Source organism: Gadus morhua, chromosome 7 (assembly GCF_902167405.1).
Source record: "Gadus morhua chromosome 7, gadMor3.0, whole genome shotgun sequence".
In the NCBI taxonomy this organism is placed as follows: Eukaryota; Metazoa; Chordata; class Actinopteri; order Gadiformes; family Gadidae; genus Gadus; species Gadus morhua.
The window spans coordinates 13320924-13345923 of record NC_044054.1 but is presented as its reverse complement, the minus strand read 5'-3'; the positions used below and the strand labels follow the sequence as shown (position 1 = coordinate 13345923).

At 48.0% G+C, this 25000-nt stretch overlaps 1 protein-coding gene across 3 annotated transcripts in view; it reads left to right on the top strand.

Moving 5' to 3' along the window:
• nrg2a (neuregulin 2a) overlaps window positions 1-25000 on the top strand; it is an 85979-nt gene that overhangs the window by 51715 nt on the left and 9264 nt on the right. For 2 of the 3 annotated variants that reach the window (XM_030360470.1, XM_030360473.1), the window contains exons 4-6: window positions 18533-18656; window positions 21427-21485; window positions 24113-24136. In XM_030360470.1, coding sequence (XP_030216330.1) covers window positions 18533-18656; window positions 21427-21485; window positions 24113-24136 — 207 coding nt within the window. Of the gene's footprint in view, window positions 1-18532; window positions 18657-20879; window positions 20957-21426; window positions 21486-24112; window positions 24137-25000 lie in introns of all 3 variants that reach the window. The other variant, XM_030360472.1, reaches the window with a different exon arrangement.

Genomic DNA, 25000 nt, shown 5'->3' with positions numbered 1-25000 from the left:
TCTCTCTCTCTCTCTCTCTCTCTCTCTCTCTCTCTCTCTCTCTCTCTCTCTCTCCCTCTCTCTCTCCCTCTCTCTCTCTCTCTCTCTCTCTCTCTCTCTCTCTCTCTCTCTCTCCCTCATCCTCCCTCTCTCTGTCTCGGGGTCCGGGGGCTTCTTATTTTCCAGGGCGGTTGGTGGGTGTGTGGAGCCTCTGGATGCCCACCCCCACACCGCGGAGACTAGGGACCAGATGTGGTTCGTCTGGCCTGACCTCCAGTGTAGCGCTGCTCAGGCCCGGTTAGTCACAGTCAGACCCCGAGGTCTCCCTGCGTCTCCCTCCCTAACTACTGTAACGCAGACCCCCCCTCCCCCCCTGCAGAATCTGGGCTTCTCTTCCCTTTTTTCCATTTTGAGATGGAACCCAAAATCCAGCGAGGGGTTGTGTTATGTGTGTCAACCCCCCCAACCCATCTCCACCCACGCCCCCTGTGTGATTAAGGATTAATGGCTGCAGTATTGTGATAAGCGCTGGTAATGTAGGGGTGGAGGAGGGAAGGGTGGAGCAGCCGGAGAGGGGGTGGTTGAACGCGGAGAGGCTGGAGGAAGAGACGGCGGGGGGTTGATTCTGAGGGGGGAAGGGGAGTTGGAGGAGGGGACGGTGGAGGAGAGGATGAAAGATGGTGAAGCCTTGGAAGAGAGGGTGGAGGAGGAGAGAGCGGAGGAGGGGATGGACGAGGGGAGGCAGGGAGGGGGGGGGGTGGAGAAGAGGTGGACAGGGTGGGAGTGGAGGAGGAGAGGGTGGGGGTCTTCTGCACAGCCCCACAGAGAGCGCGTGTGAGCTCCAGGAATGTGTTGATGGAAATCACAGCTGAACGTATGATTGCTCCAAACTCAGCAGTCATGCTGGGGCCCACCAGCAATACTTTACACACTCTCACACACACACACACACACACACACACACACACACACACACACACACACACACACACACACACACACACACACACACACGTTCACACAAACACACACACACACACACACACACACACATGCATGAACACATACATACATAAAAACTTTGAGTACACACAGAAGTGCGTGCACACTCACACACAAAACACACACACACCACGCAAATACTTACGCACACCAGATGCAGTCACACCCACACACAAGCTCACGACCCCCATTCAAACAATCCCTGCACACACACATACACACACACACACACGCATACACTCTTACACACACATACACACACACACACACACACACACACACACACACACACACACACACACACAAACAAACAAAGAAGAAAGAGAGGATGAGAGAAATGCGAGCGAGTGGCAGAAAACATAAACACGCACGCATGCATGCACAGCAGCATGTAAGCGCGTATTCCTTTACACGCTTGGACTCCCCGTTTCCAAGCTCAACCCAGTGACCCCTCGCATAGACAACACACTTAACATGATTCACTGTTTGCTTTGGCTTCGGACAAGGGATAGCTCTGCGTCCCAAACACTCACCCTACTCAACCTGTCCGTATAGTACACAGACAAATTACAATGTACCATTCTCCCATAGTGTTTCCTATACCAAGACACATCTTAATTTCGGTATGTGTCATGTGACTCAGCATCATGTGCGTGGATCAGACACGGTCCTAACAAGACTTGTTCGTTTTTATCCCGGCTGGATGTGACCCAATTAGTCCCATGTAAATCTCCAGGACCACATTGTGGACTTGGAGCTGTCTTTGTTATAGGTATTGGGGACTCAGCTCTCATTGTCTTGCTATTGACAGGGAACTGTTGAATAGCTTTCAGAATAATCGTAGAGTAGAAACTTGGAGGGCCTTTACCTCGCATGGCATTGTTGTTAAAGTCAATTTTATTAATTTGCTATTCATCTTTATAACATTCGATGTTCACTGCATAAAACGATATGCGTCTATTTCTAAAGGGCTTTTACTGGGCACAGAGTAATTGACTGTATCATTCAGGTCCATTTTTTATTTTATTTTCCGTAGCACTCATCGTGTTTCCGCTCCCCTGATGTTTGGACAAGCAAAGCAAGAAAACAACTTGTTTTGAAGCATTGATTTATATTACGTGTGATTCATTTACCTATCTGCCCGATGCGGTAAACATGACATGACTGCGCGACCCTTATTTAATTATTGTGCTAAGTGCCACGCAGTTTTGGAACACAAATACAGCTGGGCAGCGCACAGAAAAGAAATCCCCCTGTTTTTTGATGTGTTGCTTACATGAGGGCCCCCACCGGGCCCCCCCTGGGGCCCCATACACTGCCCTTCCAGTTAAACCTGAGCATCAATTCTGTGTATGTGAAATTCGTACTACTGACTTGATAAACAGTCCGCCCCCGGCTTCCCCTTTCTCTGCAAAAACTTCCCCCGGTGAAAGCCCTGGGGGGCCCCTGGTGCTGCATAACCTAGAGCCTCTCTACAACACGGGCCCCTGGTGCTGTATTACCTAGAGCCTCTCTACAACACAGGGCCCCCTGGTGCTGTATTACCTAGAGCCTCTCTACAACACAGGGCCCCCTGGTGCTGTATTACCTAGAGCCTCTCTACAACACGGGCCCCTGGTGCTGTATTACCTAGAGCCTCTCTACAACACGGGCCCCTGGTGCTGTATTACCTAGAGCCTCTCTACAACACGGGCCCCTGGTGCTGTATAACCTAGAGCCTCTCTACAACACGGGCCCCTGGTGCTGTATTACCTAGAGCCTCTCTACAACACGGGCCCCTGGTGCTGTATAACCTAGAGCCTCTCTACAACACGGGCCCCTGGTGCTGTATTACCTAGAGCCCCGTCTTCCTACGACACTGGCCCCTAGCTGTCCAACACTGGCCCCTAGCTAAACAACCCTGGCCCCTAGCTGTCCAACACTGGCCCCTAGCTAAACAACACTGGCCCCTAGCTAAACAACACTGGCCCCTAGCTATACAACACTAGTCCCAAGCTATAGGATCCGTGCATCCTCATGGCAGTGTGAGTTGTGGTTGGCTTTGACACCTGTCTGTATTGATCTGCATTGATCGGTAGAGTGAGCAATGGCATCCTCATCACATGACAGCCATCCATGCGCTCATGTGCTGCGGGGCCCTCGTGCTTTACGATCCCATGTAGAGCGGTTTCTGCCATTATTCTCTATACACCCTTCTCATTAATCACACCCGTTTTTATTTATAATTCGTTTTATGCCTAGGTCAGGGTATTTTTTTTATTTCCCGCCACAACCTCACATCTTGTTGCGGCGGGTGCCACGACGACGTGTTCCAAGTGGTGCTTTGTGGGTTTGATGATGATGTGTTTGATGCGGTTGACGTGGAGACGCGTCAATACGCCACGTTGAGAGCGCACGCTGATGGATGTCTGAGTCCTGCCTCTGCCTTTTAAATCAAACCACGGCGAGGAGGGAAAACACAACGGATATCAGGAGGAGAAGGCATCATGAAGATATCACCTTCCATAAATATAGCCCCTCACTCTAATTACCACCCCATCGCTCAGAGCTTTGATATTTGAGATTCATCTCTTAAATGTGGCTTTTAAAGCGCATTGGTTATTAATATCCTTTTTGTTCTTTCAAATTCGGTCCTCCAGATCTATTTTTATCTATTGTTTGATCTATTTCTGATTCTATTTCTATTCACACACAGACACAGACACAGACACACACACACACACACACACACACACACACACACACACACACACACACACACACACACACACACACACACACACACACACACACATACCTACATGCACACATACCTACATACACACACATATCTACAGTCACACTCTTACATACACATACACACACGCACACACACACACACACACACACACACACACACACACACACACACACACACACACACACAGACACAGTCTTTATTGGTCATGCTGATCAGCGTTGGGTGTTAATGGCTGACTCTTTACAGGGGTTAACTAGTTAGACCGAGGTGGGGTGTTCGCCCAATTAGCTGACTTTAGCGCGTAGCATGAATACAATCACAGTGTGAACTATACAATGAGACCAAAGCAGCTGTGGTGCCTGGCCAAGCACAAAGCGACACCCGATTGAACTGGAAGGGCATAAGGTATTGGTTTGGCCAGACCTGGGTAATTTATCCCCCCGGGGGTCAGAGGTCATATGTGGCATGTGGGCCCTGCGCTTCAAAGTCAAGAAGTGACCTATAATTAAAACCCCTGCATGGGCCCTCGTCAGTTGTTCTGACGCTGTTTTTGAGGGCCCACCTTTAAGCAGTTAGGGGTGACAGTTAAAAAAGCTGTTGGAGCTAATAACGGATTAGCGGCTAGCAGAGTGACAACACAAGAGCAGAGCTCCAGGAGGCCCGTCTGCAGCGGGGGGTGGCCGGTTTGGGTCCTCTAGTCCTCTAAGATGAGATGAGATGATAAGATGTACCTTGTGAATCACAAGCAGGAGATATGGACTTGACAAGCAAAAGTACAAGACAGTACTAGTATCATAAAGAGATAAGAACATTTGAATCTCCACAAAATATTCACGCATGCAACGTAAGCACGAGTCGTCGAAAACTGCCCTGGGGCAAGGGACCCAGCCCCCCCCCCCAACGACTTGAGTGTTGCCTTGCGTGGTTGCCGGCACCATTAGCGTGTGAGCGCTTGGCCGGGTGACGCACACCCTGCACCGCGCGGCAGCGGCTAATAAAGCGCTCCATAAGCGCCGTCCATTTACCCAAGAGCCCATGGGCCAGGTACTTAGCACGGGAATGGTTTGGTTATTGTATGAGGTTAAACACTGCACAATAGGTGCCTGACAACACTATAAACCGCCACTAAATCCCCTACACGCCCTGTCTATTCCTTCTTTTCCTTTTTTTTCTTTTGCCCTTCTTTTCATTATTTCCCCCCCCGCCAAAGTTTTTTGAACCCGAATTTCCCGAGCGGCGATGAATAGGAGAGCTCTCCGTGTCATCATTCTTTAAAGGTGTCGTTGGCCTCCAGGGGAAGGTATACTTACCATTCCTACGCCCCGCGCTGACGAACGGCAGCACTGTAGTTTGTCTGCCCCAGCTGTCTCCCCCGTCCCCGAACGACCATCACTCCATCACCTTGGCTGCCTACGCAACAAACGCCTACCTGCTCTTCGGGCCCACCTTTGTAACTGTGTGGAAGAAGCCGTGGGTGATTCCACGTGAGGAGGGAGGCGGAGGGATGGGGGGGGGGGGGAGAAATAAGTGTGTTGTGACTACAGTGAGGCGTGTGGCGTGTGTGTGTGTGTCAGCGTGTGTTAGCATGTGGTGGTGGATGACGTGTGCGTCGGCATTGTCGCGTGAGTTTGTGGGTGTTGCCGTGTGTCAGCGTGTGGTCGCAGTCCTCGGCGTGTGTGAGTGTGTGTGAGTGTGTGTGTGTGTGTGTGTGTGTGTGTGTTTGAGTGTGTTACACGGTGTGCGTTTGTGTGTTTTGCTGTGGCTTTGGGTGTAAGCGTGGCTTGTCAGCACTCGGGGGGTGAATGTTAGCTTGTGGTACACGTGGGTGTTGGCGGGCGAGGGTCAGCCTTCTGCTGTTAAACGTTGGAGCTCGCCAGCGTGTGGTTGTGGATGTTAATGTAAAGCCCCCCCGCCCGCTAAGATGCAAATAGAAATTCTCGACACGGTTGGGATTCTGTCTCCCATAATCCGTACATTCCCCCCATTCTTCCCTCCTCCGGGGCCACAGCACTTGTGGTGGCGGTCAGCCTTTTCGAATGATTTCTTTAGGGGGGGGGAGGTGAGAAGAGGGGAGCGTGCGGAGAAACAAACACAGTGATGTTTTTTACTTTTATAAACAATGGGGGCGGGGGGAAGAAGGGGGGGGGGGGGGGGGGGATGCTTGAAAAGTCTCCGAGGCTCGGGTCTTTCTGGGAATGCCAGCTCCAAATAAGGACTGCTGGTATAGATGTGTGAATCTGGTGCACGTCTCTCCCGAGACAAGACCCAGCTGTCGCCGCGGGGAAAGAAACGCACGACTTTAGTCCTCCTTATAGTCCAATCTGAATCTTATTTAATCTTTGTTCCACTGGAGGTATGCGCGGAGTTGTGCAGTGTTGTGTTCGTGTTGTGCGGCGCCGCTGGTATTATTCCAAAGAGGTTTTGTCGTAAATGGAGTGTTTTCCTTCTCATCGCCAACTTTCTAGTGATGCGACAACAGAAGTGGCAAGAGATGCCACAATAGATTTCCCCGGCGGACAAGGATAAGCTTTCTAGCTAATAGCCGATATATTGATTACATTTGATGCTGTTAAGCCTTCCTTGTTGCCCAAGAAACGTGACAATAAATCCCTAAGACATTCAATTTCTGTGGGCAGCAGAATCCATCGCGAGGTGTGCTATCATCCAGTTTTCCCATTTTTCCATTATTGTTTTCCATTTCCGTCAGTTTGGCAACACTGAGTCACAGTAACGAGCTTTTCTCTCTTCACTCTGAAACTCAACTGGAGGTGAATTCGTCATGTAGTACTCAGCCGCTCGTCATGGAAATCAGTCACTTCCTGGGTGACATAGTTTCTAACCACAGGTAAACAGAAGAAAAAAAAAAAGGGAAAGAAAATAGATCAGGAAGTCACGTCCGACCCCCTCCCGCCTCCGTGGTTCACCTGTAAACACACCGGGAGCGTTGGGTGCCCAACCCCTGTGGCCTGCTCCTCCACACACAACCTGTCCCACCTGTATCCACCCTGCCTTCCCAAGTCTCTCCCTTCACCGTGTGCAACAGCGTCTACCGAAAAACACTGCAAAACGGCGGACCCTGCTCCGGTACCTGTATTCACACGGGTCTCGTCGACATCCACTAGCAACAGCAACAGTATCCGTGGCAACGGCCCGTCGACGCAGAACCCCGCCCACGTCCCGATAAGGGCGCACTTCCCCTCCCGTCCGTGGCGGTTTCGTGAGCAGGGGTTGTGCAATCGCACCACCCCTGCTGCGCCGGCTCTTTCTTCTCTTTTTCTTCTCTCTTCTCTTTCTGTGGGTCTTGCCTTCATCGGGAGGCCAGGGCGTCGGGCAAGACCAGACACATACCTACATGTTGTGAGGAAATGGCAGCAGGATACAGAGATCAGGGCCCAGAGCCGGTTATGGCGGCACTGGAGGTGGTGTCAGTGGAAGTCAGTGGGTGGTATAGGCTTACGTGTGTGTGTGTGTGTGGGGGGGGGGGGGGGGGGAGTTGTTCTAGTGTATACATGAAAGCTATGTTTTTACCTTGATATTGATTGGCACTTTATTCAATCTGTACTGTAGGTCGTCATGTGATTGGCTCGATGTTTGGTCTGCGAGGTAGATCTAATTAGGATTACCTCTGTTTCCTCTGCACTTCGTAGTATGTGCGGGTGGTAGGGTTATGTGTGTGTGTGTGTGTGTGTGTGTGTGTGTGTGTGTGTGTGTGTGTGTGTGTGTGTGTGTGTGTGTGTGCGCGCGCGCGTGCGTGCGCGCGTGTGTGTGTGGTCTTTTTGATAATAATAAATTTTGTTACTTCTTTTCTGTCAGTGAAGTAGGTCTTATTTAGTCTAAGTAGGTCCTCTTGGCTCCTTTTTGTCCCGTGCAGAGCACGTCTACCTCCAAGGTCGGCCATTGCTACTCCTTCCCTAACCTTGCCCTTGGTTTCACGTTTCTATGACAGTAGATTGAAGTGGGAACTCACGGTAAAATTCACGATTTGAAATACAACAGCGTCCTTTTTTTTGTCATGCGCTAATTGTTGTCACATTCTTGACCCCCGCGAAATGTCCAAGCCCATTATACTCTCAAATGTCAAAACACATCTTTATCCAATTACTTTGACTACCTTATCCATGCAATGATTTCTTCTTTCTTTTTTTCTGTGTCGTATCTTATACTCGCATTCCGTCTCTGTCAGAATAGGAGAAAGGGAAAAGAAGCGGTGTGTTTTATCTGTGCAATTCCACAAGGAAAGTTAATGTTACAGTAGGGTCGATGGAAGCCTCCCAAATGTAGCACACATGCATGCAGTGAAATATATAGCGAAGCCAAGCTGAGAAGGAGAGAATCCTCTGGCTCCGCCGTAACCAGAGACGTGCCACAGGATTTCTGCCAAGAGCTGCAAGATGAGGAGACCCAGAAGGGGATTCAGGAGTTTCACTTACTTGATATTTAAACCGGCCTTGTGGATGCGAAGCACGTGAGCTTTGTACCAGAGTTGTTGTACAGTACATACCATGTATCAAACCATCGCTTCCACCACCGCCACCGCCTCGACCACCGATAACACCTCCCGGAAACCACCACCACCACTTCCCTCACCTCCATCACCCACTCACCTCCAACACATGACACCACCACCGCAAGGGGGAATAACATCGCCTCCGAAATACACAACCACACCAACACCACACAGACGTTTAGTTCAGCTAAACATGCGCGGTTTGACATCATCATCATCATCATCATCATCATCCTCATCCTCATGTGGTGCCTTTTGTTTGATGCTCCCGCGGAGGACATCCTTATTCCAACAAATTTAAGTGTGTGGATTTTAGGGAGATTTGTCACAACTTAGGTTGACTAATTAGAAGCAGAAAATGTGATATTCCTCATCATTTAGATAGTGTTAATAAACAGGGTTGGAGTTTACCTACAACTACGATTAGATAAAAGGAGAAGGACTCCCCTCCTGCGTTCGCATGAGCCAGCACTTTATTCATGTAGCCCATATAATAACACTTGTATGAGCTATGGCTTGAACAGAGACCATTAAACAGATTGTTGTCTTAAGCACAAATTGAGCTCTTTGTTTAGCTAAGCCGCTTGTGTAAATATGTTAGCTATTTTTTTCGCCTGATAAAAAACTCCTAAATCTGTCATAAAATGTATCCTTTATCCAGAGCCTGCTGCTTCTACCGTTAGAAAGCCGGGAGAGTAACGCAGACCAGATGGGTCCTGATGCCGCTCTTTACCGTGTTTTGAATAACTTCTCCTCCTGCGTTTAATCTGTTCCGTGTTTGACATGAACCTCCCTGTTGATGTACGGCCCAGCAAGAAAGAAAAAAAGCCTGACCGCATTCAAGCCGCGGTGAATCACAAACATTTGTCGTACATCAGGAGTACACGTGTTTAATTCCGCCGCACCACAGAGGCAGTGACCGCAGGACGATTTAAAAAGTATTTTATTGGACAGTCGTGTCGCTTGATGCAAGTGCCGTGAAGTGCGGTGCGAGGGGGCCGAGGGCCCGGCGTGCAGACTCTCCATTCCTCCTCCCGCCTTCTTCCTTTCTCTCTGTCCTCCTCCCCCCCCAACCCACAGGCACGGAGGTACCCCAAGAGGTAGAAAGCCCTTTCGACGGGGACCTCTCTTTTTTATTTTTACGATTTTCCTAGAACCCTTTGGAGAGAGCGTGGAAAGACGGACATGTTTATGAAGGTTTCCAGATGGCCTCACTAACACCCACAGCTTTTCTTCTCAGTTCTTGGCCCATGAAGGATTAATCAAAGTCACCGGCAGGGACTGATGGTTAAACACTGCAGCTCTGGCTCTTACTCTTGGGGGCGGGGGCGGGGGCGCGGGGGGGGGGGGGGGGGGGGGGGGGGGGTTGATGGTGGTGGCGGGGGTAAGCAGTGGTGGTAGGGGGTGATAGTGTTAGGGTGTGGGGGGGGGGGGGGGGGGGTTGCTGAAGTCTTTTAGACTCCAGCCCTAGACTCAATCCCCAGGTTACACCACCCTGGAGAGGGGGAAGCCAGGGGGCTGGTGGTGGATGGAGGTGACTGGGCGGGGAAGGTGGGGGTTAAAGGCACAGGGAGAACTCATGATGACCTTAGTGGAAGAACTGCAGATTTATTAAGATATAAATATATCAAGTCTGATGAATCCTCCTTTGGAGTCTGTGTGATCCTTGTTGACAGAGGAATGCTGCTCTGAAGTCGGGAGATAAGGGGCGACGGGGGATATCAGCCAGCAGGACACACCTGACCGGGTGTAGTGCGATGGATGGGGTCCGCTTTGGACAGACTTATGGTACGGCGATGGAGGAGCATGCCTCAACCACGTTGAACCGGCAGCTCAGACAGCCTCGCATACCAATACAGGAGGGGGAAGTATAGCGGAGTGGAGAGGGTGATCTACTCCCAGCTGAAAGATTCTGGGTCCGATCCCAAATCCGTGAGCAAGATGCCCTACTCCGATCCTTGATTACCCGTTTTTTCTATTCCCCGTGTGTTGCTTTGGAGATGGAAGCGTCTGTTGAATGGCTAAATAGTCAAATAGGGAAAACACTCTGTTGTATTTCAGGGGTTTGACTGCAGCAGGCAGTAGACTATTAATTACCCCGAGACCGGTTTCTACAGAACGTTGGTTTGTCACTTTAATGACCAGGAACCAGGAAATTAGCAAATGACAGTATTTGTTCTTTCGTCCTCTCTGATCAGGCTGAGGCCTCTCTTTTGTTTCATCCATTTTTAGCCTCTCAACGGCCGCTCTACCTGCTGGAGATAAACGCAGACACAGACCTGTAAACATAGATCAGAACTTGTAAGCAAAGATAGAAACTTTGTGAGTTGAAGGAAAACATTGAGCACAGAAATATCTCCCGCCCATCTGGCTAAAATAATATGAAAAGTAAAATTATCAAAGGTAATCAAATGTTTTGAACACCATCGACATCCTTCTCTCTTTCTTCCAATCTCTACAGAAGCTTTACAGCCATGAAGCCGCTATAAAATAGGACGAAAATTTACAGGAGACGGATATCGAACATACATGATGTATGGTATCTATAATATGCTATATGCTATTATATGCTATAATATGCAATGTGCATGCAATAGTTTGCTAGCGTTTGCCATATGCTACAGTATGCTATGATATGACATTGTATACTATGTGCTGCAGTATGCTATTATAAGCTACATGCTATTATCTGCTATAGGTTAATAGCAGATAATTGGAGGGTTAGCTCTGTGGTTAAACGTCAGTGTGCAACAGGGGAACATCTAACAGACATACGTAGCTGTCATCCAAGGCCATCAGACATCAATCAAACGCAAACGCCACAGGCAGAGAGAGGGAAACGCATGAGCTACGCCCGACTCCTGAGTGTAGCATAAGTCACGGCCCGATGGAAGACACCGAAGCCCTAAACACGTCCAGAGAAATTAGCAGTGCCTCACATCAGTCAAGAGGGCTGTGTGTATTGTGGGGTACCAACCGAGTCCAACCGGATATAGGAACCATTGACCCGGACCCAGGGCACCCATTGGGCAAGTTAAAGCCGCTTACCGCCGCCGTTACCCGTCGGACACAAAGCCCGTCAAAGCCAGCCCATCCACTGACGGGATTTATGCCACGCAAGCCCCCCCAACACACACGCCATAATAGATTATTAATAGTCAGGCCGCTAATCACTACAATAATAAAAAGCCCCTTTTAAAGTGGCTTTGCGGTGCGGCTCCACGGTGAGGAGCTGAGAGCAGAGAGCAGATCTCCTGCAAGTAAACACACGTACGCGCGCCAGTGCCAGGACGTCCGCTGTCACGACAGGCAAGAGTATGTGTGTGTGTTTGTGTGTGTGTGTGTGTGTGTGTGTGTTTTGTGTGTGTTTGTGTGTCTGTGTGTGTGTGTGTGTGTGTGTGTGTGTGTGTGTGTGTGTGTGTGTGTGTGCGTTCGTGTGTGCGTGCGTGCGTGCGTGTGTGTGTGTGTGTGTGTGTGTGTGTCTGTGTGCGTTAGTGTGTGTGCGTGCTTGTGTGTGTGTGTGTGTGTGTGTGTGTGTTTGTGTGTGTGTCTAGATCTGCAGCCGATTAAATCGTTGCATTGTGTTCAGCTGAGGTATGCCAGGAGATGTCTTCTGTCTTTTGCTTTTTTTGTTTGCGTGCTTTTCTTTATCAAAACTAATCAGCATGTGTCAATCTACCAAAAAGGGCCACATTCCTGGAAGACTAGCCCATCTACAGGCAGAGGGTATGTTTAAAGGAAAGCCGCAATGCTCCAATTTGTTAAATCCTAATTGCTTGGTCTGTGATTATAAAAACATTATGGCGAAATCAGTGGGACATGCAAGGTCAAAAGGCTTGTACGGTTGTGTTCTTTTGTAGTTTCAGGCAAGAACAAAACTTCAAATGGTACCTACTTGCATTATGTTCCAATTGAATCACGTAATGATTTGTTAATTTAAGACATTAAAATTATATGCAAATTATGGCATGGCAGATACTGTAAGATAGCGCACAGTTTTTACATTTCAGGTTATTCCTGTACTGTACTGATGTAAACCGGGAAAGTATCTCCCAGGAAAACAGGTACATCAGTTGATCCATCCAGCCTCCTTCATAACTAATCTTAATCTTCTCTAGTTATTATCGCCAAAACAGACCGCCAAGAGGCGTCCTGAAGGAGGCTTTTGTCCCAGACTTAATAGCTTCACGCAGACACAAAAACACAGACAACAAATTAAACAGAGTGTGCACTATTTCAGGGTCTGTCGGTTCAAATGTACCATCCAAACACTTGACCTTCATTCAGGAGGTCAAAGGGCTGGTTCTTCTCAATCTGTTTGTTTGTTGAGCACTTTTCTCTTCTGTCTTCGTTCAGCGCCTAGAGACAGGATGCCATCGTGTTTCAACTTGCAATCGATAATAACTGACTTCAAAGTGTCGGGCAGAACCCAAGGTGTATGTAGGACAGAAAATGACAACAACAAAAATAGGACATTCTTCCCCCAACTCCTCTTTTAAGGTTTTATGACGGTCAAGTATTGTTCCAGTGGCCATTTTGTAAAATAATCAAAGATCTGTGAAATCATGGATGTTTTGTGAAACAGCTAGATAAGCGTTTTTTCCCAAACAGTTTTATAGATTTGCTTAATCTGCTTTTTGCATTTTTTGGAGCAAGGGATTAGAAGGCATTAATGGTGGATGCATTACAAGTCCTCTTGCCAATCTGAACCTGAAGGGATCTCTACAGGCTACTCATGCACGCTGCACGGCCATGCTTTCCCTGCTTTTACTGCTGGGTTGTTCGGACAACAGACACCAGATGAATGTCGAATTTATGTTTTGGTCTGTTTTATCAATTTGCTTCATAATTTGTGTAAGGTTGAATATGAAAAGGTAAATCTACTATGGAATTGGCAATGTGGGAAGAATCTCTTTTCATTTCATTTTCATTTGAAAGCCATTGGTGGTCACATGATTGCATTTTAGGTTCATAAAGGTTACATGTTCCCAAACTTGACGTCTGGCACACTGTGGTCTCAAAGCTCCCAGGTTAGATTCCTGGCTCAGGGCCAGGTGACGTGAAGTTTGAATGTTCTCAGTTTGACTAATTTGAGAGCCAAAGTCAATTTGTGGTGTGAGTGCCTACTGTAACATTCTCGTCTTATGAGACTAACCATAATTACCCCCTTCTGAATGGGAAGGTGTGTTCATGTCAACCTCTTTGAGTTGAAAATGTGGGAACTTTCTGACAGCCATGATAATCTGATGTTGCTACCCATGATAATGACAAAAAACGAAGAACATTTCAGAATATTATTTTTGAGTGAAGTGAAGTAATGTATTAATTAGGTGTATTAAGTTCAACCTTCTTAATTGCTCCAGTATGGCATAAATGCCACACAACCAACATGTCCTTACGTTCTTCAGACTGTCTGACGTTATGCTCATCGTCAGATGGTTATAGGCTCCGCCCCCTTGTCACCTCTGACTCTGACCTTGACCTGGAAATTGACAAGATGGATGTTTAGTTAGTAAACCTGCGCACAAACTGATTTGACTATGGCGGCGTACTTTACATCTGCTTAAGTAATTAAACACTGGTGTCGTGTTGTTGATGTTTCTTGCAACACAGACCTTTCAAGAGACAGATGTCTGAACCACATCAGTAAACAACCCAAACAAACCACCGCACGAGCCAGCTACTCCTCACCCAGTCACACTCCCAGCTGGACGACAAACACAGTTTGTTTGTCGTCCAGCGTGTGTTTGTTTGTCGTTGACGTGTGTGTTGCGACCACATCCCCCACCCCCCCTCCCCCTCCCATCTCCGATCCTTCTTGGACGTGACGCTCCTCTGATGTCATTTCCGGTTTTATGCCCCGATGTGACCCCTTATATGTGAAGGCCCTGTCATTATTCGAAGTCCGTTACGTAAACACGTCGCAGAGCGGTGTGGTAAACACGGCCAGATGACCGAGGCAGAGGCCCTTGAAGAGGCTGCATGCGTCTCTAGCGCTGGGGAACAACATCTGACACCAAAGAGGCCCCAAACTCCTATTAGAGGTGCGCTGGGAAGAGCCTGAGACCCATGTACGGTTAAGGACTATCTTTGCGTTTGTTTGTGAGGAAAACACCTTTTTTGATTGGCCCGACGTCATCGATATGACTCTGTTTCCCGGGTCATGTTTGGTTTGGTTCCGATTGATTGACAACATCTGAATCACCTTCTTCGATCATGCCCTGGAATGCTTTGTCTCCTCTGACATGTTTTAGGGGATTTCTTCACGCCAGTCCGAGCTGGAGGGCATGAGAATCCGTCAGAAATAAAATCATGCTCACTGTTATAATTACCCCTGCTATTGTAAACCCAACCCCTGAAGCATCCATGCCCATGTCATCACACTCTCCCGTCCTCTATACTTTGATAGACCTCACTACCAATTATAAGCACTGGGTAGCATCTTAGCATATTTTACAGGTATTCCTCCTAGTTCGTCGCATCAACACATGCACAAGTTGTTATCCGATCCAATCGTTCTTATATCTGCACATATATCTAATCCTAACCCTAACCCTATCTGCCTGTGATCACTTATCTGTCAGAAAAGGACGTAACCCTAAACACTAAGTTTCAAAAGACATCTTTAGTTTAGTCCGGTAGTTTGATTACACACTTGCACTGGTGAAATTACCTCAGGGTAGTGGTTAGGATGCGTTGCATGTGCTGCATGTGCTGCATGTAGCACATGTGCTCTATTTGTTGCATGTGCTGCCTGTATTGCATGTGCTGCATGTGAGCTTCATCCACGCGGGCCCCCTGTGAGCTGTGTAGCTCGGGTTGCACTCCCAGCAGAGATTCCTCTTGGCCGCGGGCTACAGGGATAGAGGGTTAAACGGCGCTACGCCCTGCCATGGCTGCACTGTACCTGGAGAGAGAAAAAAAGAGGATCTTCTTGTGATAATACTGCCAAAGGTCACCCGTGTGATGGCTTGTCATGCGTGACACAAACAGCGCCGGTTAGCGCGCCTGTCAGTAGCGCTCTTCAACACTCGGGTGCTGTTTGAAAGGGCTGCTGCCGAGTTCGGAAATGGAACGTGTAAAAAAGCGGGAAAAAAATACCTTTGGGTTTACTTTGGAATAGCCGACCAATTCTGAGTTATTTTGTCTTCTCTATTAACGCAGTGGTTAAAGCAACGCTGCATCGGCTCACATTGACACAGCTTCTACTCTGTTTTTGAACCAGGTCTCTGACTCATAAATCATGTGTACAACCGAGTAGTCTGTTAGTTGATGTACAGCTTCCTCTGCTAATGTGAGTGCTGCCCCACATCATTACAATTATCAATACGCTGCTCAATAGTGGCTCCTAGTGGCCAACCGGGAACAACAGGGCTTCCCAAACCCATTCGATGGCATGAGTATAGTTCATCCTAAGCTTTGAGTAAACACGAGGCCGGCCCACTAGATCAGTCATGGCTTCCTCGACACAGAGAAGCCGCTAAAATGCAGCTTGACATGACACAGGTTTCCTGGTCTATGACAAACGAGAGCACGGCAATATGCATGCATGTCTGTGTGTGGGTGTGTGTGTGTGTGTGCGTGTGTGTCCGTGTGTGTGTGCGCGTGTGTGCGCGTGTGTGTGCGTGTGTGTGTGTGTGTATGCGTGGGTTTGTTGAGATATGTGGGTGCATGTGTTTACATGTGTGGGTGGGTGTGTTTAGGTATGTGTGCTTTTGCAAGGATCAATACATGGGCGCTTTTCATTAAACTCCAACCACACGTCAAAGAGGAGGGATTAAGCAAGAATGAGCCAAGAAAGATGCCCGCTAAAAACGATTCGAAGCAGCACTCGACACGCTGTCAGATAATTCGCCTTCATATATCTTGTCTCCTGGGTGTTTTTTATGAAGGGGCAAGGTCATATCTACAAATGTAAGCATTCCGCAATTAAAACAGACAGCTAAAAATACACCGTATTATATAAACCTGGGCTTCACGGGGAGACAAGTTGATCAGTGGACAGAAAGGCCCTCCAAAGGCGTTTAACAACCTTCCAGCGCCCGCGTCTCCATCTACGCCTGACTCGTTCCAGATGCCTCCGCGCCAAACACACTTCCACCTCGGCTACGGCTGATTCTGAAACACTCCACGGTCAACACTTATACCACTTCACTGTGCTAACAATTCAATTGAAATTACTTATTAGTTCAAATCCATTTCGGATGTCAGTGCTTTAAACAACTTAGCAGAACGGCCCAAAAGAAAGAGGCAACATACACATGTATTAAGTTTCTACCGAAGCTTAGTGGAGACCTTTCTGTTGTCATGCAGTTTATTTCAAAGCATTTGGTGATTAAATGATGGTATGTCTGTAATGGGTCAGCATTTAAATAATTGATCTTGAATTGATTTGATAACTATTGACTTTGAGTATCACATCAATGCCTTTACCCAATAGTCTCGTTGTTTCGAATAGCAATGAGGACTTATTTATTGATCACATTATCACTATGTCTTAGTTGCAGTTGGTTTTACAGTTTTAGCAATGGGTTGTAGATTGTCATGTAGCTGAAAAGTATAACAAAAATGGTGATGTGAGCCACTTCAAATTCAGTGCAAGCCAAATCTTGACGTGATAAGATGTTCAATATTCCGACGTTATCATATTTTAGTATTGTAAATATCGTGCGTCAAAATGAGCCATTCCGTTTCTAACAAAAACAAAAACAAATTGTGAAGGACGTATGAAAAAATATTAGTCAAAAGTCTACGTCTCAATAAATCTCAGTTGTTAGATTTCACCGCGTTTTCTTCCTCTCTCTGCAAGACGTGCTGCAGCATCCATCCCACTGTGGCACCAGTTTGATTTGTGAAAGGCTGTCCTCGCCGCAGCATTCAGCCAACTAAATGTCAGCGATGCGATCCCTGTTGAATACAATATTGGCACACTGTCTTGTCTCAACATTTTACACCGCATGAATGCTCATCTTGATGTATTCTAGTTGTTGTTTTTTTCGCAAAACCATCCCAAGCCATTGTCTTTTACAGCTGGCAGGCTTGCATTATCACGCTAATGCCGACTTATGCTATCAGCGCTTATGTTCACCTACTTTGCAAGCATGCTAATACAGACGCTCTGGTAGCACACACACACACACACACACACACACGCACACTCAAACACAGACACACACACAAACACACACACACACACACACACACACACACAAACACACACACACACACACACACACACACACACACACACACACACACACACACACACACACACACACACATACACGTGTGTGTGTTTGACTCAGTGTCCTGTTGTTGTGTCTGTGGATTCCATCCGTCTACCTCATGCCCGATCCTGTCAGCGTATAACTCGCTCAACACTCCCAGTTATCTGTCTTGCTGCCGCGTCTCATAAGGAAAGAGCAGACTTCAACCCCAATGCATTATTTCTACGGAATCCCGGGGATTAAGGGCAGAAACATGACATTTCAGGTCGTTTCAAGCACCTGACTCATCCCATAAACAACGCCTACCTTATCTGGGGGGGGGGGAATATTTATGTTTGCTCACAGGACTTCTCCAGATCTTGTCAAGACTGTCGAGAGACACAATTAGCTTCAGAGTGTGCGTTCCAGACCAACAGTGGGAAACGCACGGAGATAATTGAGAACTCAGATGAAAGGCGTGTTGTACGTGAATCTCTGCTCCACGCGATAATATCACTGGAGGAAGTGGGATGACAGTGTGCTGGATGAGTGTGGTGTTGTGTTTTATTAAGTGCGTGTGAGGTGGGGGCGCCTGCATGTCAAGTATGTGTGCTTGAAATCATGATCCTCTTCTCTTTATCCACAAGTCCAAACACACTGTTCCTCGCTGTTTGGGTGTAAATATATTGGAGCAAAAATGTGCAAATTGCTCCGCGCTCCGTCTCCTCTACTTGAGCATTCATCTAGAATTTGGCTCTTCTCTCCTCCTTTTCTCCCTCTCTTCTCCATTTCTTCCTCTCTCCTTCTTTTCCTCTCCCTCTCCTCCTCTCCTCTATTCTCTTCTCCCTCTTCATCTAACGCCTCTGCTTTCCCTTCCTCTAATGTACCTGCTCATGTGTGTGTGTGTGTGTCTGTGTGTCCGTGTGTTTCCGTGTGTTTGTGTATGTGTTTGTGTGTGTGTGTGTGTGTGTGTGTGTGTGTGTGTGTGTGTGTGTGTGTGTGTGTGTGTGTGTGTGTGTGTGTGTGTGTGTGTGTGTCTGTCTGTGTCTGTCTGTGTCTGTGCTAACACTGTGTCCTTTCCTTCTCCTTCTCCCCCAGTCATCACCACGACACCTTCTCCGGGCTCGGGCCATGCCAGAAGATGCAACGACACAGAGAAGGCCTACTGCGTGAACGGCGGAGACTGTTATTTCATACAGGGCATAAATCAACTCTCATGCAAGTGAGTAACCCCACGACCTCCGGCACCCCGCTCTCTCTGCGTCTCAATGGTTCACTGTTTGGTAAAAGGCTCACTTGGCGCTGTGTCTTAATACCAGTGTGGAGATTTCCTGGTGAGCCTAAGAATGACACCTGCACTTTGTAACTTTATCCTTCAATGAACTCATTGTGAACTCACTTCGTCACACATTAGTAGAAACGATGAATAACAATGATTATAGTTAAGACTAAAAGTACTCATATCCCAACTTAAAAACCTCCTGAATGTGTCAACGGTGGAGATATGTGTGTCATCGGGTCTACACCCCTTGCGTAACACCATCTGTGACACACGTTGCAAAGGACATTTTCCCAAAATGTTATCAGAGTTCATTTCTTTAAATACTGTCTGCATCAAAGAAGTTCCCAAGAATCCGATAAAACTTTGCGTCACCATCCACAAATGACCAGACATGTTTTTTTATTTAGCTTCTCTCTGTTTTTCTCCGAAAGGGCCAACAGCTGTCCTTCATATTGTCTTAACCTTTTCCTTTCTCTACAGCAACAATCACAAATGACTCAAAATGTCCGCCAGCATAGCCGCCGACCCACTCATTTGCGTTTTTCGTTTGTATATTTTTTAACGGCTTATAGTAGGGGAGGACGAGAGTGTGTGATGCGATGTTCTCATGTGTTTTAACCTTGTTTAGTGTACTGGAGGGCCGGACATTAAAAGCCTTTTCAAAATGTCATGAGTCACTGTTTTAGTGGCGAGCAAATATTTATGCCTGTCAGAGGCCCCCAATGAGGTAAACACAGTCGCCGTTGCTTACATTGAGGGTCCTTGCGAGGGCGGGATCTGGGGGCCCGTATCTGGGGGTCGAAGCCCTGCAGCGTCTTCCACGTCACTCAGTTCAGGCCCTAGAGGGGTCAGCGCTTTGGGTCCGAACCCAAGCCCTGACGCTTTTCTTTTGCTTTTTTTTTTTTTACATTTTTGGGATCGCACAAAAAATAATGCCGAACCCCAGGGAGTATGAACATTATATCTCCCCCCACAAAGACTCCTACTCCTCCTTCTCCGAGCCAGCTGTTCCTTACCTGGAAGAGAGAGAGAAGCCGTTCCCAGACTTAAAACACACAAAGCCCGGGGAGCGGGATGCTAGACCTCCAAAGACCCCCGGGAGACGCCGCGGCAGGCTCGTAAATCTCCGGCGGTGACCTCTTTCATGGATGGTGGTCCGGGCGAGAGAGAGGGGGAGAGAGAGAGGGGGCGAGAGAGAGGGGGGGAGAGAGAGAGGGCGCGAGAGAGAGGGGGAGAGAGAGAGAGAGGGAGAGAGAGAGGGGCGAGAGAGAGGGGGAGAGAGAGAGGGGCGAGAGAGAGGGGGAGAGAGAGAGAGAGGGAGAGAGAGGGGCGAGAGAGAGGGGGAGCGAGAGAGGGAGAGAGGGGGCGAGAGATAGGGGCGAGAGAGAGGGGGAGAGAGAGAGAGAGAGAGAGAGAGAGAGAGAGGGGGAGAGAGAGAGAGAGGGAGGGAGAGAGAGAGAGAGAGAGAGAGGGAGGGAGAGAGAGGGGGAGAGAGAGAGGGGGCGAGAGAGGGGGAGAGAGAGAGAAAGAGAGAGAGAGAGGGAGGGAGAGAGGGGGAGAGAGAGAGTGAGAGAGAGAGAGAGGGAGAGGGAGAGAGAGAGGGAGGGAGAGAGAGAGAGGGAGGGAGAGTGGAATGTAGGGACTTCTGAGACAGTGGCCTCACGCCGTAACGATGGGGGGCTGGATGTCCTGGGGGGGGGGGGTCGGAGGAAACCCTGGAGGTCAAACACCTCGGAGGCGCAATCAGTTGCTATGACGATTAAGCGTTAATGCGACGGAATGGATGGACGTGCTGCTATACCTACGACCCTGGTGGTCATTCAGGTGTTTGGAAACGGCTGGGATTAAAGAGGAGTGCACGTCTGTTCGAGGTTTGGGATGGTTTGTGTTTATGTAAGGGCCTTTGGGGTCAGGGTTTAATATCAGGGTTAGGTTAAGCCTGGGGGAAGCGCGGCATTATGGGAATTACCACCAGAGCCAGTCCGTATAGCTGCACGCGTATGACAAGTATACATTGCTTCCCTTGTGTGTGTGTGTGTGTGTGTGTGTGTGTGTGTGTGTGTGTGTGTGTGTGTGTGTGTGTGTGTGTGTGTGTGTGTGTGTGTGTGTGTGTGTGTGTGTGTGTGTGTGTGTTTTTGTTCACACTGCTGTGCTCCTTCCCAGATGTCCAGACGGATACTTCGGCCCGAGGTGCTTGCAGACTGAACCCTTGCGATTGCTCAGTCCGAACCCTTTCAAAAGTATGTTGGCTTTGACACCGGCAGCAGAGCTCAGAACAGACAGACATGTCACACTGGATGCCCACTATGGAGCCCCTCTTCAGTGTGCTTTCCTCCTCCTCCCCTTCTTCCTCCTCCTCCTCCTCCTCCTCCTCCTCCTTCTCAGGTCACCACGCTGTGTTCAACTGTGCCTTCGCCACAAAAGCATACACTGGCTTCGTCCATGGGAACACTGCTTCTACTGCCCGTAGTTTAACTGTTGTTCTAATCCTATGTCTCTCTCTCTCTCCCTCTCTCTCTCTGTCTGCCTCTCTCTCTCTCTCCTCTTTTCACCCATTTCCTACACATTCTCTTTTTTTTTTTTTTTTTCCTGCCCCAACCCCTTGCCCCAATCCCTTGCCCTGTCTTTCTCTCTCTCTCATTCCTACACCACCTACTTCTTCCTCCTCCTCTTCTTCTTCTCTCTTTGTGGCTTTGTTTCTTCCCATCAGGTGTCCAAATGACTTTACTGGCGATCGCTGTCAAACCTACGTTATGGCCAGTTTCTACCGTATGTCAACTTCCTGTTCTGTCTCTCTATTTAGTCCTGTCCTTCCTGCCCATGCATGTCACCTGTTAGCAACAACACATAGATGTTTAACCATGACCCAGCCAAAAATGGTTTGCGACAATTAAAGGGGCCCTACTTTTACCAGCAAATGTGAGGTTGGTTGTTCTTTATATTTCCATTATTATTAGCCTTTTTTTATTGATTTGTTTGTGACATCACAACTGGTTTCAACAGGAGTGGATGTCTAAGTCATCCAACTCCCAGTAGTGATGTCACAAGGGGATCGATTTCTAACAGGCTAGTTGTTAGACCAATCAACAGCGCACCTGGTGGTTAAACAGGGGCTCTTTAATTTGTTCAGTCAGCATGTGCTACTAAACGCCCACCTCCGGGAATCATGGGACATTTTTGCATGTGCACTTTCTGTTTTCAACTTAGGATAGGAAGGGGAGGTGAGTAGTTCAGCGTATTGTGGTTCTTGCTTAGAGGAGGATAATGAAGGTGATTGCATGCGCCAGCACACCCTAACGAGATCACCGTTATCAGAAGGCCCGTTACTAACCCAGTAAAGATGCTCCTTAATTGAATCACCCAACAAACGAGGACATGAGAGATGGCATTAGCACAGAATGCGCCGACAGTAGGACAATCGATTGCTAATCGGTTTAAGTTGAGCCATTAGAAGTAATGGTTCGGTATGTTCCGATGTTTGGTCAAAATTCATATATATTGAGGCAAACATTAATAATGTATGAAAAAAAAATCATATCTCCATGTAATTCATTAAACCCTAACAATTAATTTAATTTATTTTTTTAGATACAAAGGATCTTCATCATAAAACTTTGTGTATACTGTAACTTTATGTTAAATCAGTTTCAAATGAGCCGTCGTCTTTTGTCTTGGACATATATTTATGTAAATTGTGTATTTTCGAAAGACATACCAAATAAAAAACAAAAATGTATATTCCTAGCTCAAAACAATAAGTAATCGAGCAAAAGTCCACAAGAAGTGCCTTCATAGTCGAGTTTAATAATCAGTCGTCAACATGACGGATCAAACCCACTGATTAAACACACGTTCCGTTTACCTCATCACAAACGAGGACCGCTACCTTCCAGGAAACGGTGTCCTCGCAAATCGCCTCAACTGAAAAGACCCTCCTTTAAACTTTCCAGCCTGTAGGTGTAGCTATGTGCCCGACTGCGCTGCCAGGCCTGGAGCGAGCTTCTATCAATCACAGAAATATGCTCCAATTAGAAGCTTCTGGAGTAGCACCGCTTGACAGATCATGAATTGACCATGATATATACTCTCACCGAGCCATGGCTGCAGCCTGCCAACACAACTCGTTCAGTCTCATACTTCGACCGCCCATTGCGTTCGGGGCTGTTGCTTAAGTAGCGGCCTCCTTAATCATTTAATGGAGCTACACGTGTAAAGAGGACGACGCGGCGGCCTTATCTCCAGATCGGACGGACAAGTCTCTACTGAGAGGCTACTGTTGCTACTGCTTTTTTTAGGATGCAACCCAACAAGTAGTTTCAATGCGCGTTAGGTCATGGAGCCGTGAGCGGTGGGGTGTCTTGAGAGGCGGCGTCGCGCGGGGAGAGCGAGCTCCACAACGCCACGTTCACGTTCAAAATGAATACGTCTTCATCCTCAGGGCAGCCGTGCGAATGCATTTCCCTTCCAAGGGAATGCATTGATTCCCATCTCACTTTTAGCAGCTTCAACCAAAGAACACCTCCTTGTCGTGCAGAATATGGAGGTAGCAGTGGCGGTTTCAAGTGTCTGGGTTATAAACCGTACTCAGGTTTAGTTTAACAACCCCTAAATTAGGCGTCCCGCACCTACCTTGTTCCAGAACTCACCGTGAAGCTCTTTGATAATCCGGGAGAGGAATGAAAGCAGTGGATAGACTCAGGCGCACACACTGACACCGCCACTCTGTCCACGTGATGACATCACAACCGTAACCTGGTTCAGTCGGTGAACATAAAACCTGGAGCAGATGCCAGTTCATCTTTTGTTCTCTCTCTTGGCCCTCTGAAATACTTAAATCTAGCCGTTCCAAACGGTGTCAGACGCACATAAATCTCAACACGGGAATATACACACACAGACTTGATTTATTGATAGTCGTTTTATTAACACAAAAATGACAGCTTCAAAATAGATGCCTGAGTCCCATGCATTGCCCAAAGCAAGGCGATAACATATCTATTTAGTGCATGAGTGCATTTAACAACTTACAACAAATAACCAGGGTTTGTGTTATTTGTATGTTGAACTGAGAGCTGCTCGATGGTTGATTTTTATTCTGGTGATGCATGCTGGGAAACAACTGGGGTTGTCTTGCCACTGATTTTGCTTGCAGGGAGAACTATCGAGAAAAAAAACCATTCCTACTGATCAGGGTGTTTTGACTATAACCTACTTCTCCTGAAGGGATCTATCGCTCTGGTTGTTTCAGTATCTGTGTTGTCCTGTTTATATCTGTGTGTGTGTCACAAGGTGTGTGCCACTATATCTTAATCTTCTTCTGTTGTTTCTTTTTGTCCTACCAACCTCCCCCTCCCCTCTCCCCACTCCCCTCCTCGCCAACCCCTCTGCACATGCAGAGCATCTTGGGATTGAGTTTATGGGTATGGAGCCATCTGTTTTGGTTTGACGCAAGACTAGAACTGTAGATGTCGTCTTCATCCTAACCCCCCCCCCCCCCCCGACCTGCCTCCACCCTCCCTCCCTCCCCTCCTTGTACAACCCAAACCCATGAAACCCATGAAACCCATGAAACCCAATGAGCCCGTGATTAACCAACCCCCTGTGCCTGGTTCGAGTCCCGCTATAACCTATAACTAGAAGTCTGGGTGGGAAAGCTACCCACAATGCAACCCGCCCTGCATGATCAACAGTCATTGACATGGATGTCTTGTATTGCAGCGCTCATCGAAAGCATAATGATAAGGAAATATTTATCAACTTCATACGGGGGGGGGGGGGGGGGGGGGTGGGGGAATACTCCATGCCATTGCGCTTACTAAAATATTAACAGCAAATCTGTGCTTTGGGGTCACACAGGGGTCACCGCCCCGGTGACTGTAGACTAAACTGTGTGTGGTGAAGTGTTCTGTCGCAACCTGACAGCTGTGCACCCCGCAGGTGAGCGCTGGCCACTAGTTTGGTGCCCCTCACCCCCTCACAGACACACACACACACTTTGTCTAGTGTTTTGAGCACTTTATACATGCAGTGGAGTATTAGAATAATGCATTATTGTAGACCCGGTGATGTGCACCATTGGTCACTCGGTAGCTAGGTGCTGGCTCTAGATGTGTGCAGGGTGAGTGCTGCGTATAGGTACACCCCCAGCGACCTCCGACCTCCCCCCCGGAATGGTTAATACCCCTCTTCATGTTGTGATGTTCCTCCTCCTCCACGTCCTCCTCCTCCTCTTCCTCCTCCTCCTCCTCCTCCTCATACCTGACCTGCATCCCATGTAGTCTAGC